The sequence below is a fragment of the Liolophura sinensis genome, chromosome 6 (assembly GCF_032854445.1).
Source record: "Liolophura sinensis isolate JHLJ2023 chromosome 6, CUHK_Ljap_v2, whole genome shotgun sequence".
Taxonomy (NCBI): domain Eukaryota; kingdom Metazoa; phylum Mollusca; class Polyplacophora; order Chitonida; family Chitonidae; genus Liolophura; species Liolophura sinensis.
In genome coordinates this window covers 82,030,105-82,046,806 of record NC_088300.1, presented here as the reverse complement: position 1 = coordinate 82,046,806, position 16,702 = coordinate 82,030,105, and the positions used below count along the sequence as shown (strand labels likewise).

The 16,702-nt window shown below is 44.6% G+C and overlaps 1 protein-coding gene across 4 annotated transcripts in view; it reads left to right on the top strand.

Annotated features, from left to right (window-relative positions):
* The window catches only part of LOC135466672 (FAD synthase-like), a 40,503-nt gene extending 24,207 nt beyond the window's left edge, over positions 1-16,296 (top strand). For 2 of the 4 annotated variants that reach the window (XM_064744300.1, XM_064744297.1), the window contains exons 8-13: positions 343-487; positions 3,375-3,455; positions 6,337-6,435; positions 7,956-8,077; positions 13,439-13,580; positions 14,510-16,296. In XM_064744300.1, the coding sequence (XP_064600370.1) occupies positions 343-487; positions 3,375-3,455; positions 6,337-6,435; positions 7,956-8,077; positions 13,439-13,580; positions 14,510-14,645 (725 nt within the window). In that variant the 3' untranslated portion in view covers positions 14,646-16,296. Of the gene's footprint in view, positions 1-342; positions 488-3,374; positions 3,456-6,336; positions 6,436-7,955; positions 8,078-13,438; positions 13,581-14,124; positions 14,314-14,509 lie in introns of those variants that run through there. The other 2 variants (XM_064744299.1, XM_064744296.1) reach the window with 1 other exon arrangement.
* Positions 16,297-16,702: the final 406 nt, after the last annotated feature.

The window sequence follows — 16,702 nt, the reverse complement described above, 5'->3', positions numbered from 1 at the left end:
CCAGATGCCTGGGGTTAGTAGATGACGATGAAATTTGTTGTTAAGCTGAGGAGCCCAGAGGGTGCCAACCATAACGTCACAGCTGAGAGATCTCACTCATAAATCCCTCATTGTTAATGTAACTGACATTTGACTAATAATAAATAAACAACACAATAAACTGCAACAGCACAAAGAAACGCTTCAGTGTAAGAACTCCTGTGCTTGTCACAACCAACAACTTTTGGTGAGGAACATTTTCTTCCATCTTCAATCTTGCATTTTCTATATATTATTATGCTTTTGGTTTTGCCACATTCACATTTGTTCACCATAGGCTTTTAATCCTTGTCTTTTGCTTAGGCTCAGTCGTCAGCTATGAAAAGGACCCTATACGCAAATCCACGGAACAAGTCTATGATATTGTCAATTCTGAGGACCAGTCACAATTTAGCCAACGTGTTCGACATTCTGTGAGAGTGGTGGAGGAGTGCTTAGAGCGATACAGGTAAGATAACTACTTTCAGGTGTGTTACTTACAGGTGATGACAGTCACTATTGTCAGGTGTGTTACATACAGGTAAGGGTAGTCACTAATGTCAGGTGTGTTACAGACATGATGTCAGGTGTGTTACAGACATACAGGTGAGGGTAGTCACTACTGTTAGGTGTGTTACGTACAGGTTAGGGTAGTGGCTACTGTCAGGTGTGTTACAGACATAAGGTCGTGTGTGACAGACATACAGGTGAGGGTAATCACTGCTGTCAGGTGTGTTACAGACATACTGTCAGGTGTGTTACATACAGGGGATGACAGTCATTACTGTCAGGTGTGTTACAGACATACAGGTGAGAGTAGTCACTACTGTCAGGTGTCTTACATACAGGTGATGGCAGTCATTACTGTCAGATATGTTACAGACATACTGTCAGATGTGTTACAGACATACATGTGAGGGTTATCACTACTGTCAGGTGTGTTACAGACATATTGTCAGGTGTGTTACAGACATACTGTCAGGTGTGTTACAGACATACTGCCAGGTGTGTTACATACAAGGGATGACAGTCATTACTGTCAGGGGTGTTACTTACAGGTGATGGCAGTCATTACTGTCAGGTGTGTTACAGACATGCAGGTGAGAGAAATCACTAGTGGTGGGTGTGTTACATGCAGGTGATGGCAGTCATTAGTGTCAGGTGTGTTACAGACATACAGGTGAGAGAAATCGCTACTGGCGGGTTTGTTACAGACAAAATGTCAGGTGTGTTGCAGACATACAGGTGAGGGTGGTCACTACTGTCAGGTGTGTTACAGACATACTGTCAGGTGTTTTACAGACATACTGTCAGGTGTGTTACAGACATACAGGTGAGGGTAGTCACTCCTGTCAGGCATGTTACAGACATACAGGTGAGGGTAGTCACTACCGTCAGGTGTGTTACAGACATATTGTCAGATGTGTTACAGACATACAGGTGAGGATAGTCACTACTGTCAGGTGTGTTCCAGATATAATGTCAGGTATGTGACAGACATACTGTCAGGTCTGTTATATACAGGGGAGGATAGGCACTACTGTCAGGTGTGTTACAGATATACTGTCAGATGTGTTACAGACATACTGTTAGGTGTGTTATATACAGGCAAGGATAGTCACTACTGTTAGGTGTGTTACAGACATACTGTCAGGTGTGTTACATACAGGTGAGGGTAGTCACTACTGTCAGGTGTGTTACAGATGTACTGTCAAGTGTGTCACATACAGGTGAGGATAGTCACTACTGTCAGGTGTGTTGCATACAGGTGAGGACAGTCACTACTGTCAGGTGTGTTATAGACATACAGGTTAAGATAGTCACTACTGTCAGGTGTGTTATAGACATACAGGTGAGAGTAGTCACTACTGTCAGGTGTGTTACAGGTGAGGGTAGTCACTACTGCCAGGTGTATTGCAGACATACAGGTGAGGGGAGTCACTACTGTCAGGTGTGTTACAGACATACAGGTTAGGATAGTCACTACTGTCAGGTGTGTTACAGACATACTGTCAGATGTGTTACAGACGTGCAGGTGAGGGTAGTCACTACTGTCAGGTGTGTTATATACAGGTGAGGGTATTCACTACTGTCAAGTGTCTTACAGACATACAAATGAGGATAGTCACTACTGTCAGGTGTGTTACAGACATACTGTCAGATGTGTTACAGACATACAGGTGAGGATAGTCACTACTGTTAGGTGTGTTACAGACATACTGTCAGGTGTTGTTACAGACATACAGGTGAGGGTAGCCACACTGTCAGATGTGTTACAGACAATGTCAAGTGTGTTACATACAAGTGAGGGTAGTTACTACTGTCAGGTGTGCTACAGACATACTGCCAGGTGTTATATACAGGTGGGGGTAGTCACTACTGTCAGGTGTCTTACATACAGGTGAGGATAGTCACTACTGTCAGGTGTGTTACGGACACACTGTTAGGTGTGTTACAGACATACTGTCAGGTGTGTTACATACAGATGAGGGTAGTCACTAGTGTCAGGTTTGTTGCATACAGGTCAGGACAGTCACTACTGTCAGGTGTGTTACAGACATGCTGTCATATACAGGTTAGGATAGTCACTACTGTCAGGTGTGTTACAGATATACTGTTAGGTGTGTTACAGACATACTGTCAGGTGTGTTATATGCAGCTCAAGGTAGTCACTACTGTCAGGTGTGTTACAGACATACTGTCAGATGTGTTAAATACAGGTGATGGTAGTCACTACTGTCAGGTGTGTTACAGATATATTGTCAGGTGTGTTGTATACAGGTGAGGATAGTCACTACTGTCAGGTGTGTTACAGATATACTGTCAAGTGTGTCACATACAGGTGAGGATAATCACTACTGTCAGGTGTGTTGCATACAGGTGAGGGTAGTGGCTACTGTCAGGTGTGTTACAGATATATTGTGTGAGGTGTGTTACAGACAGGTCAGGGTAGTCACTACTGTCAGGTGTGTTGCATACAGGTGAGGGTAATGGCTACTGTCAGGCGTGTTTCAGATATACTGTCTGGTGTGTTACAGACATACTGTCAGGTGTGTTATATACAGGTGATGGTAGTCACTACTGCCAGGTGTGTTACAGGTGAGGAAGTCACTATTGTCTGATGCGTTACAGACGTATAGGTGGGGTTGTCTTTTCTGTCAGGGTACACTTTCATAAAACTTTAGTAATCAATTTTTTGTAACTTTTCTTGTAAATAGCGTCGCTTTAGGGCACTATACCCTGGACATTGTCTTTTACAAAAATAGTTATGAAAATGTGACTTATGAAGTTTGTAAAAGTTGCTGAGCAGACATACATGTAAACATTTATTGACTAAGTTAATCTTTCTGTTTTAGACTAGAAGAAATATGTGTTGGATTTAATGGCGGAAAGGATTGTACAGTATTGCTTCATGTATTCTATGCGGTTGTTAAAAAGTGAGTATATTCCCAGATCATCACACAATCTTAGTCATCCTAAATGAGCATCACACTGGTAAAAAGTGAGTATATTCCCAGATCATCATCACAACCTTGGTCACCCTAAATGAGCATCACACTGGTAAAATGTGAGTGTGTTCCCAGATCATCACAAAACCTTGGTCACCCTAAATGAGCATCACACTGGTAAAAAGTGAGTGTGTTCTGAGATCATCACACAATCTTAGCCATCCTAAATGAGCATCACACTGGTAAAAAGTGAGTGTGTTCCCAGATCATCACACAACCTTGATGACCCTAAATGAGCATCTCACTGGTAAAAAGTGAGTGTGTTCCCAGATCATCACACAATCTTAGTCATCCTAAATGAGCATCACACTGGTAAAAAGTGAGTATATTCCCAGATCATCATCACAACCTTGGTGACCCTAAATGAGCATCACACTGGTAAAAGTGAGTATATTCCCAGATCATCACACAACCTTGGTCACTATAAATGAGCATCTCACTTGTAAAAAGTGAGTGTGTTCTGAGATCATCACACAATCTTAGCCATCCTAAATGAGCATCACACTGGTAGAAAGTGAGTGTGTTCCCAGATCATCACACAACCTTGATGACCCTAAATGAGCATCTCACTGGTAAAAAGTGAGTGTGTTCCCAGATCATCACACAACCTTGGTCATCCTAAATGAGCATCACACTGGTAAAAAGTGAGTGTGTTCTGAGATCATCACACAATCTTAGCCATCCTAAATGAGCATCACACTGGTAAAAAGTGAGTGTGTTCCCAGATCATCACACAACCTTGATGACCCTAAATGAGCATCTCACTGGTAAAAAGTGAGTGTGTTCCCAGATCATCACACAACCTTGGTGACCCTAAATGAGCATCACACTGGTAAAACGTGAGTGTGTTCCCAGATCATCACACAATCTTAGTCATCCTAAATGAGCATCACACTGGTAAAAAGTGAGTGTGTTCCCAGATCATCACACAATCTTAGTCATCCTAAATGAGCATCACACTGGTAAAAAGTGAGTGTGTTCCCAGATCATCACACAACCTTGGTCATCCTAAATGAGCATCTCACTGGTAAAAAGTGAGTGTGTTCCCAGATCATCACACAACCTTGGTCATCCTAAATGAGCATCACACTGGTAAAAAGTGAGTGTGTTCCCAGATCATCATACAACCTTGATGACCCTAAATGAGCATCTCACTGGTAAAAAGTGAGTGTGTTCCCAGATCATCACACAATCTTAGTCATCCTAAATGAGCATCACACTGGTAAAAGTGAGTGTGTTCCGAGATCATCACACAATCTTAGTCATCCTAAATGAGCATCTCACTGGTAAAAAGTGAGTGTGTTCCCAGATCATCACACAATCTTAGTCATCCTAAATGAGCATCACACTGGTAAAAAGTGAGTGTGTTCCCAGATCATCACACAACCTTGGTCATCCTAAATGAGCATCTCACTGGTAAAAAGTGAGTGTGTTCCCAGATCATCACACAACCTTGGTCATCCTAAATGAGCATCACACTGGTAAAAAGTAAGTGTGTTCCCAGATCATCACACTATCTTAGTCATCCTAAATGAGCATCTCACTGGTAAAAAGTGAGTGTGTTCCCAGATCATCACACAACCTTGATGACCCTAAATGAGCATCTCACTGGTAAAAAGTGAGTGTGTTCCCAGATCATCACACAACCTTGATGACCCTAAATGAGCATGTCACTGGTAAAAAGTGAGTGTGTTCCCAGATCATCACACAACCTTGGTCATCCTAAATGAGCATCTCACTGGTAAAAAGTGAGTGTGTTCCCAGATCATCACACAATCTTAGTCATCCTAAATGAGCATCACACTGGTAAAAAGTGAGTGTGTTCCCAGATCATCACACAATCTTAGTCATCCTAAATGAGCATCACACTGGTAAAAAGTGAGTGTGTTCCCAGATCATCATCACAACCTTGGTGACCCTAAATGAGCATCACACTGGTAAAAGTAAGTGTGTTCCCAGATCATCACACTATCTTAGTCATCCTAAATGAGCATCTCACTGGTAAAAAGTGAGTGTGTTCCCAGATCATCACACAACCTTGATGACCCTAAATGAGCATCTCACTGGTAAAAAGTGAGTGTGTTCCCAGATCATCACACAACCTTGATGACCCTAAATGAGCATGTCACTGGTAAAAAGTGAGTGTGTTCCCAGATCATCACACAACCTTGGTCATCCTAAATGAGCATCTCACTGGTAAAAAGTGAGTGTGTTCCCAGATCATCACACAATCTTAGTCATCCTAAATGAGCATCACACTGGTAAAAAGTGAGTGTGTTCCCAGATCATCACACAATCTTAGTCATCCTAAATGAGCATCTCACTGGTAAAACGCGAGTGTGTTTCGAGATCATCACACAACCTTGGTCATCCTAAATGAGCATCTTACTGGTAAAAATTAAGTATGTTCCTAGGGTCATTACGCAAGGGGAGATGATTCCTCTGTGTGTATTGGTGATTCCTCTGTGTGTATTGGTGATAACCAGCTGGGCAGGGGGGAGATTTTTCCAATGTGTGCCTGGGTGATAACTAACTGGACACAGGGAGATATGTCCTCTGTGTGTCTCGATGATAACCAGCTGGGCACGGGGGAGGGGGGGAATTTCCTCAGGGTGTCTGGGTGATAACCAGCTGGGCAGGGGGAGATATTTTCTCTGGGTGTCTTGGTGTAAACCAACTGTGCAGGTGGTGGGGGGAAGGATGGGGGGATTTTTCCACTGTGGGTGTTAAGCAAGAATGGTATCTTGAATATTTGGTCGAGTGGTCTGAATCAAAATGCAAAGTGTAGAATGATCTGACTTACTTTCAGGAAATATCCAGACTTTCAGGGCAAATTAAATTCGTTGTACATACAGAGTAAATCTCCCTTCCCAGAGGTCCTACAGTTTATCCAGACGTCTAAAGACAGGTAAGTGACAACTGCGTGAAAAGTTCACTACTGAGTGGGAGTTGGTGAGAGACTTCATGTAGACAAATTCCGCATATGTTTCTAAATAATCTTGGAGGTTAGAAATTAGACAAGATTGTAAAATGGCCTGCTGAGTGTGTGCTAGAAAATAAGCAAGAGCTTGTAAAAGGCCAGCTGAGTGTGCTAGAAAGTAGACAAGATTGTAAATGGCCTTCTGAGGTTGTGCTAGAAAATAGACAAGAGCTTGCAAATGGCCAGCTAAGTGTGTGCTAGAAAGTAGATGAAATTGTAAATGGCCAGCTGAGTATGCTAGAAAATAAACAAGAGCATGTAAATAGCCAGCTAAAGGTGTGCTAGAAAGTAGACGAGATTGTAAATGGCTTGCTGAGTGTGTGCTAAAAAGCAAACAAGAGCTTGTAAATGGCCAGCTAAGTGTGTGCTAGAAAGCAGACAAGATTGTAAATGGCCTGCTGAGTGTGTGCTAGAAAGCAAACCAGACCTTGTAAATAGCCTGCTGAGTGTGTGCTAGAAAGTAAACAAGAGCTTGTAAATGGCTGAGTGTGTGCTAGAAAGTAAACAAGAGGTTGTAAATGGCCTGTTGAGTGTTTGCCAGAAAGTAAACAAGAGCCTGTAAATGGCCTGCTGAGTGTGTGCTAGAAAATAGACCAGAGCTTGTAAATGGCCTGCTGAGTGTGTGCTAGAAATATATACAGTATTAAAGATGGACTCCCGGATGTGTACAGTATTAGAGATGGTCTCCCAAATGTGTACAGTATTAAATATGGTCTCCAAAATGTGTACAGTATCATAGATGGTTTCGTAAATGTGTACAGTGATAGAGATGTGTAGAGTGTTAGGGTATGGCCTCCCAAAAGTATTTAGTATAAGAGTCTGATCTATGTGTAAGTGGTGACACTGGATGTAATGGCTGGTGTCCTATGGTCTCCCAAATGTGTAGAATATTAGTCTAATTGTAGTGGTAACCCTGAATGTAATGACTAGTGTTCTGTGGTCTCCCAAGTGTGTACAGTATTAGATTCTGATTTTAGTGTTAACCCTGGTGGTAATGACTGGTGTTCTGTGGTCTCCCAAATGTGTACAGTATCAGAGTCTGATTTTAGTGTTAACCCTGGATGTAATGGCTGGTGTTCTGTGGTCTCCCAAATGTGTACAGTATCAGAGTCTGATTTTAGTCGTAACCCTGGATGTAATGGCTGGTGTTCTGTGGTCTCCCAAATGTGTACAGTATCAGAGTCTGATTTTAGTGGTAACTCTGGATATAATGACTGGTGTTCTGTGGTCTCCCAAATGTGTACAGTATTAGAGTCTGATTTTAGTGGTAACCCTGGATGTAATGGCTGGTGTTCTGTGGTCTCCCAAATGTGTACAGTATTAGAGTCTGATTTTAGTGGTAACTCTGGATGTAATGACTGGTGTTCTGTGGTCTCCCAAATGTGTACAGTATTAGAGTTTGATTTAAGTGGTAACCTTGGGTGTAATGACTGGTGTTTTTCTTTCAGCTATAACCTGAATCAGCTAAGTTTTGAGGGCCGGATCAAGGAATGTCTGGGCCAGCTTCAGCAGCTTCACCCAGAGATCAAGGCAGTGTTGATGGGGACAAGGGAAACTGACCCATACTCCAGTTAGTACAAGGCTTACCTTGATAATCTGCTTCTTGGACCCCAAAATGACCCCCTGTTTTACATGCCCTCTCCTCACATGATAATCTGGTTCTTGGTCCCCAGAATGGCCCCCTATGTTACATACCTTCTCCTCACATAATATTCTGCTTCTTGGTTCCCAGAATGGCCCCCTATGTTACATGTCCCTGCCTCATATGATAATCTTCTTCTTTGTTAAACCCTTCTTTGTCCCTAGAATGGCCCCCCTATGTTACATGCCCCCACCTCATATGATAATCTTCTTCTTGGTCCCCATAATGGCCCCCTATGTTACATGCCCTCTCCTCACATGATAAGGTCGTGGATTGAGACATGAAAGTACAAACCTTGTTTTTACTAGCCCGGATAGCACAGTTGGTAGAGCGTCCGCTTCTGGATCGGTAGATCCAGGATCAATCCTTGATCGAGTCACACCTATGACTTTAAAAGAGGAAGTTGTAACTTCCTTGCTTGGCGTTCAGCATCAAGGGGATAGTGCATGGCTCGGGCAGGGCGCCTTACTTGCCTTCGGTAAGTCGTCTCAGTGAAGTAGCACTAGATAAAAGAGTGGTGGAAATCCGTCCTGCTACAAGGAGGCGCATTACACATACATGCACCCTAAGGATTCCTTCGTCGTCATATGACTGAAAAAGTGTTGAGTACGACGTTAAACCCCAAGCACTCACTCACTCACTCACCCTCACATGATAATCTGCTTCTTGGTCCCCGAAATGGCCCCCTGTGTTACATGCCCTCTCCTCACATGATAATCCGCTTCTTGGTCCCCAAAATGACCCCCCTGTGTTACATGCCCTCTCCTCACATGATAATCTGCTTCTTGGTCCCCAAAATGACCCCCTGTGTTACATGCCCTCTCCTCACATGATAATCTGCTTCTTGGTCCCTAAAATGGCCCCCTGTGTTACATGCCCTCTCCTCACATGATAATCTGCTTCTTGGTCCCCAGAGTGAACCCCTGTGTTACATGCCTCACATGGGAATCTGGTTCTTGGTCCCCAAAATGACCCCCTGTGTTACATGCCCTCTCCTCACATGATAATCTGCTTCTTTGTCCCCAGAATGGCCCCACATGTTATATACCCTCTCCTCACATGATAATCTGCTTCTTGGTCCCCAGAATGGCCCCCTATGTTACATACCCTCTCCTCACATGATAATCTGGTTCTTGGTCCCCAGAATGGCCCCCTATGTTACATACCCTCTCCTCACATGATAATCTGGTTCTTGGTCCCCAGAATGAACCCGTGTTACATGCCCTCTCCTCACATGATAATCTGCTTCTTGGTCCCCAAAATGACCCCCTGTGTTACATGCCCTCTCCTCACATGATAATCTGGTTCTTTGTCCCCAGAATGGCCCCACATGTTACATACCCTCTCCTCACATGATAATCTGGTTCTTGGTCCCCAGAATGACCCCTATGTTATATACCCTCTCCTCACATGAGAATCTGGTTCTCGGTCCCCAAAATGGCCCCTTGTATTACATGCCCTCTCCTCATATGATAATCTCCATAATGGCCCCCTGTGTTACATGCAACTCTTCTCACATGATAATCTGCTTCTTGGTCCCCAGAATGAACCCCTGTGTTACATGCCCTCTCCTCACATGATAATCTGCTTCTTTGTCTCCAGAATGGCGTCACATGTTACATACCCTCTCCTCACATGATCATCTGCTTCTTGGTCCCCAAAATGACCCCCTGTGTTACATGCCCTCTCCTCACATGATAATCTGCTTCTTGGTCCCTAAAATGGCCCCCTGTGTTACATGCCCTCTCCTCACATGATAATCTGCTTCTTGGTCCCCAGAGTGAACCCCTGTGTTACATGCCTCACATGGGAATCTGGTTCTTGGTCCCCAAAATGACCCCCTATGTTACATGCCCTCTCCTCACATGATAATCTGCTTCTTTGTCCCCAGAATGGCCCCACATGTTATATACCCTCTCCTCACATGATAATCTGGTTCTTGGTCCCCAGAATGGCCCCCTATGTTACATACCCTCTCCTCACATGATAATCTGGTTCTTGGTCCCCAGAATGGCCCCCTATGTTACATACCCTCTCCTCACATGATAATCTGGTTCTTGGTCCCCAGAATGAACCCGTGTTACATGCCCTCTCCTCACATGATAATCTGCTTCTTGGTCCCCAAAATGACCCCCTGTGTTACATGCCCTCTCCTCACATGATAATCTGCTTCTTGGCCCCCAGAATGAACCCCTATGTTACATGCCCTCTCCTCACATGATAATCTGGTTCTTGGCCTCCCAAAATGACCCCCCTGTGTTACATGCCCTCTCCTCACATGATAATCTGCTTCGTGGTCCCCAAAATGACCCCCTGTGTTACATGCCCTCCCCTCACATGATAATCTGCTTCTTGGTCCCCAAAATGACCCCCTTGTGTTACATGCCCTCTCCTCACATGATAATCTGCTTCTTGGTCCCCTGAATGAACCCCTGTATTACATGCCCTCTCCTCACATGATCATCTGCTTCTTTGTCCCCAGAATGGCCCCACATGTTATATACCTTCTCCTCACATGATAATGTTGTTCTTGGTCCCCAGAATGGCCCCCTATGTTACATACCCTCTCCTCACATGATAATCTGCTTCTTTGTCCCCAGAATGGCCCCACATGTTATATACCCTCTCCTCACATGATAATCTGGTTCTTTGTCCCCAGAATGGCCCCACATGTTACATACCCTCTCCTCACATGATAATCTGGTTCTTGGTCCCCAGAATGGCCCCCTATGTTATATACCCTCTCCTCACATGAGAATCTGGTTCTCGGTCCCCAAAATGGCCCCTTGTATTACATGCCCTCTCCTCATATGATAATCTCCATAATGCCCCCCTGTGTTACATGCAACTCTTCTCACATGATAATCTGCTTCTTGGTCCCCAGAATGAAGCCCTGTGTTACATGCCCTCTCCTCACATGATAATCTGCTTCTTTGTCTCCAGAATGGCGTCACATGTTACATACCCTCTCCTCACATGATCATCTGCTTCTTGGTCCCCAAAATGGCCCCCTATGTTACATACCCTCTCCTCACATGATAATCTGCTTCTTGGTCCCCAGAATGAACCCCTGTGTTACATGCCCTCTCCTCACATGATAATCTGGTTCTTGGTCCCCAAAATGACCCCCTGTGTTACATACCCTCTCCTCACATGATAATCTGGTTTTTGGTCCCCAGAATGGCCCCCTATGTTACATACCCTCTCCTCACATGATAATCTGCTTCTTGGTCCCCAAAATGACCCCCTGTGTTACATGCCCTCTCCTCACATGATAATCTGCTTCTTGGCCCCCAGAATGAACCCCTATGTTACATGCCCTCTCCTCACATGATAATCTGGTTCTTGGCCTCCCAAAATGACCCCCCTGTGTTACATGCCCTCTCCTCACATGATAATCTGCTTCGTGGTCCCCAAAATGACCCCCTGTGTTACATGCCCTCCCCTCACATGATAATCTGCTTCTTGGTCCCCAAAATGACCCCCTTGTGTTACATGCCCTCTCCTCACATGATAATCTGCTTCTTGTCCCCTGAATGAACCCCTGTATTACATGCCCTCTCCTCACATGATCATCTGCTTCTTTGTCCCCAGAATGGCCCCACATGTTATATACCTTCTCCTCACATGATAATGTTGTTCTTGGTCCCCAGAATGGCCCCTATGTTACATACCCTCTCCTCACATGATAATCTGCTTCTTTGTCCCCAGAATGGCCCCACATGTTATATACCCTCTCCTCACATGATAATCTGGTTCTTTGTCCCCAGAATGGCCCCACATGTTACATACCCTCTCCTCACATGATAATCTGGTTCTTGGTCCCCAGAATGGCCCCCTATGTTATATACCCTCTCCTCACATGAGAATCTGGTTCTCGGTCCCCAAATGGCCCCTTGTATTACATGCCCTCTCCTCATATGATAATCTCCATAATGCCCCCTGTGTTACATGCAACTCTTCTCACATGATAATCTGCTTCTTGGTCCCCAGAATGAACCCTGTGTTACATGCCCTCTCCTCACATGATAATCTGCTTCTTTTGTCTCCAGAATGGCGTCACATGTTACATACCCTCTCCTCACATGATCATCTGCTTCTTGGTCCCCAAAATGGCCCCCTATGTTACATACCCTCTCCTTACATGATAATCTGCTTCTTGGTCCCCAGAATGAACCCCTGTGTTACATGCCCTCTCCTCACATGATAATCTGGTTCTTGGTCCCCAAAATGACCCCCTGTGTTACATACCCTCTCCTCACATGATAATCTGGTTTTTGGTCCCCAGAATGGCCCCCTATGTTACATACCCTCTCCTCACATGATAATCTGCTTCTTGGTCCCCAAAATGACCCCCTGTGTTACATGCCCTCTCCTCACATGATAATCTGCTTCTTGGCCCCCAGAATGAACCCCTATGTTACATGCCCTCTCCTCACATGATAATCTGGTTCTTGGCCTCCCAAAATGACCCCCCTGTGTTACATGCCCTCTCCTCACATGATAATCTGCTTCGTGGTCCCCAAAATGACCCCCTGTGTTACATGCCCTCCCCTCACATGATAATCTGCTTCTTGGTCCCCAAAATGACCCCCTTGTGTTACATGCCCTCTCCTCACATGATAATCTGCTTCTTGGTCCCCTGAATGAACCCCTGTATTACATGCCCTCTCCTCACATGATCATCTGCTTCTTTGTCCCCAGAATGGCCCCACATGTTATATACCCTCTCCTCACATGATAATGTCGTTCTTGGTCCCAGAATGGCCCCCTATGTTACATACCCTCTCCTCACATGATAATCTGCTTCTTTGTCCCCAGAATGGCCCCACATGTTATATACCCTCTCCTCACATGATAATCTGCTTCTTTGTCCCCAGAATGGCCCCACATGTTACATGCCCTCTCCTCACATGATAATCTGGTTCTTGGTCCCCAGAATGGCCCCCTATGTTATATACCCTCTCCTCACATGAGAATCTGGTTCTCGGTCCCCAAAATGGCCCCTTGTATTACATGCCCTCTCCTCATATGATAATCTCCATAATGGCCCCCTGTGTTACATGCAACTCTCCTCACATGATAATCTGCTTCTTGGTCCCCAGAATGAACCCCTGTGTTACATGCCCTCTCCTCACATGATAATCTGCTTCTTTGTCTCCAGAATGGCGTCACATGTTACATACCCTCTCCTCACATGATCATCTGCTTCTTGGTCCCCAAAATGGCCCCCTATGTTACATACCCTCTCCTCACATGATAATCTGGCTGCCGTTCTTTCATGTCCAGGTCACTTAGATGCATTCTCAATGACAGACCAGGACTGGCCTCAGTACATGCGGGTGAATCCATTGTTACAGTGGGGATACCAAGACGTTTGGAAGTTTCTCAGAGACCTATCATTACCGTATTGTAAACTGTATGACCGTGGGTGAGTTATCTCCCTTTGATAGCAGTGCAGTCCTGATGATTGATTGCAGGCAGATTGTACAGTCTGTAAACTTAATGGTGTTCATAATATCAGCGAAATCTGTGAACAACAATTAAGGAATTAATCCTGGCCTCCATTGGTAAGGTGGACTTTGGTCCTGGCCTCCATTAGTAAGATGGACTTTGGTCCTGGCCTCCATTGGTAAGGTGGACTTTGGTCCTGGCCTCCATTAGTAAGATGGACTTTGGTCCTGGCCGCCATTAGTAAGATGGACTTTGGTCCGGGACGCCATTAGTAAGGTGGACTTTGGTCCTGGCCTCCATTAGTAAGGTGGACTTTGGTCCTGGCCTCCATTAGTAAGATGGACTTTGGTCCTGGCCTCCATTAGTAAGGTACATACTACATTGTCACCTGGACAACACCTATCCCAACACCTATCCCAACCCCTAACTACAGTACATTGTCACCTGGTATGTCACTGGGCAGTATTGACAACACCCATCCCAACCCTCACAACAGTACATTGTCACTTGGTATGTTACAGGTACACCTCACTGGGCAGTATGGACAACACCCATCCCAACCCCTCACTACAGTACATTGTCACCTGGTATGTTACAGGTACACCTCACTGGGCTGTGTGGACAACACCCATCCCAACCCCTCACAACAGTACATTGTCACCTGGTATGTTACAGGTACACCTCACTGGGCAGTACTGACAACACCTATCCCAACCCCTCACTACAGTACACTGTCACCTGGTATGTTACAGGTTCACCTCACTGGGCAGTGTAGACAACACCCATCCCAACCCCTCACAACAGTACATTGTCACCTGGTATGTTACAGGTTCACCTCACTGGGCAGTGTAGACAACACCCATCCCAAACCCTCACAACAGTACATTGTCACCTGGTATGTTACAGGTACACCTCACTGGGCAGTATGGACAACACCCATCCCAACCCCTCACTACAGTACATTGACAGCCACGGTGTGCTGCGCTACAAGCCGGCATATCAGCTGAGTGAAGACCACAGAGAGAGAGATGGTAGGAACTGAAGCCAACCTGTGGGCGAGATTCCTGTCGGTGCTCTAATGAAGCACCACACTCCTACAGTGATGTTAACACATTTGATGATGCCTACATTTAGAAGGACATTGGGCAGGCCGACTATAGAGGCCTCGCAGGATACTCATCCACACAGAAATTTTATTGATCATACCAAGATGATTGTAATTTTCCTGATAAAGAAAAAGTGGTGTTTTCTTGGCTGGTAGAATCAAAAACCAGAACACTTAAGTACACTTTCCTTCACGGACAGTGACTATCAGCACACTCTCAGTTACACTTATCTTTCACAGACAGGGACTGTCAGCAGACTGTCAGTTACACTTATCTTTCACAGACAGGGACTATCAGCACACTCTCAGTTACACTTATCCTTCACAGACTGACTATCAGCAGACTCTCAGTTACACTTATCCTTTACAGACAATAACTATCAGCATGCTCTCAGTTACACTTATCTTTCACAGACAGGGACTATCAGCACGCTCTCAGTTACACTTATCTTTCACAGACAGTGACTGTCAGCTCACTCTCAGTTACACTTATCCTTCTCAGACAGTGACTATCAGCATATTCTCAGTTACACTTATCCTTCACAGACGGTGACTATCAGCATACTCTCAGTTACACTTATCCATCACAGACAGTGACCATCAGCAGATAGCCATTGTCAACACACTCTGTGTTTCGGTAAGCATAATGTACTTCCACTGATAATGGCAGACACCCACATGTTTTGGTAAGCGTGATGTAGTTCCACTGATCATGGCAAACACCCACATGTTTTGGTAAGCGTAATGTACTTCCACTGATCATGGCAGACACCCACATGTTTTGGTAAGCGTAATGTACTTCCACTGATAATGGCAGACACCCACATGTTTTGGTAAGCGTAATGTACCTCCACTGATAATGGCAGACACCCACATGTTTTGGTAAGCGTAATGTACCTCCACTGATAATGGCAGACACCCACATGTTTTGGTAAGCGTAATGTACTTCCACTGATAATAGCAGACACCTGCATGTTTTGGTAAGCGTAATGTAGTTCCACTGATCATGGCAGACACCCACATGTTTTGGTAAACGTAATGTAGTTCCTGTGATAATGGCAGACACCCACATGTTTCGGTAAGCGTAGTGTACTTCCACTGATAATGGCAGACACCCACATGTTTCGGTAAGCGTAATGTAGTTCCACTGATAATGGCAGACACCCACATGTTTTGGTAAACGTAATGTAGTTCCTCTGATAATGGCAGACACCCACATGTTTCGGTAAGCGTAATGTAGTTCCACTGATAATGGCAGACACCCACATGTTTCGGTAAGCGTAGTGTACTTCCACTGATAATGGCAGACACCCACATGTTTCGGTAAGCGTAGTGTACTTCCACTGATAATAGCAGACACCCACATGTTTTGGTAAGCGTAGTGTACTTCCACTGATAATGGCAGACACCCACGTGTTTCGGTAAACGTACTTCCACTGATCATAGCAGACACCCACATGTTTCGGTAAATGCATTGTAGCTCCACTGATAATGGCATGTTACATTTCACCAGGAATACAAAATTATCTTGAGAGAATTGAAATCACAGCTTAAATTCTCAGCCAGGGTAATCAAGTGTCTTTGTAAATACATCCATAACATGTACATTTTCTACATGTATTTATACAAGAAATAAATTTACTTAAAAACATACAAGTATTTAGTCATTTATTTACACAGTTGGTGTTTAACATAGTACCAAAGAATCAGTCTGTTGTAAAACGGCAGTCAGTTTCACGTGTGTTGGAAATAGTCTGTTGTACTACAGCGGTCAGTTTCATGGGTGTTGGAAATCATTCTCTTGTATCACAGTGGCCAGTTTCATGGGTGGTGGAAAACAGTCTCATGTACAACAGAGGTCAGTTTCATGGTTGATGAAAATCAGTCTTATGTACTACAGTGGTCAGTTTCATGGCTGGAGGAAATCAGTCTCTTGTACAACGGTAGTCACTTTCATGGTTGGTGATAATCAGTCTCTTGTACAACGGCAGTCA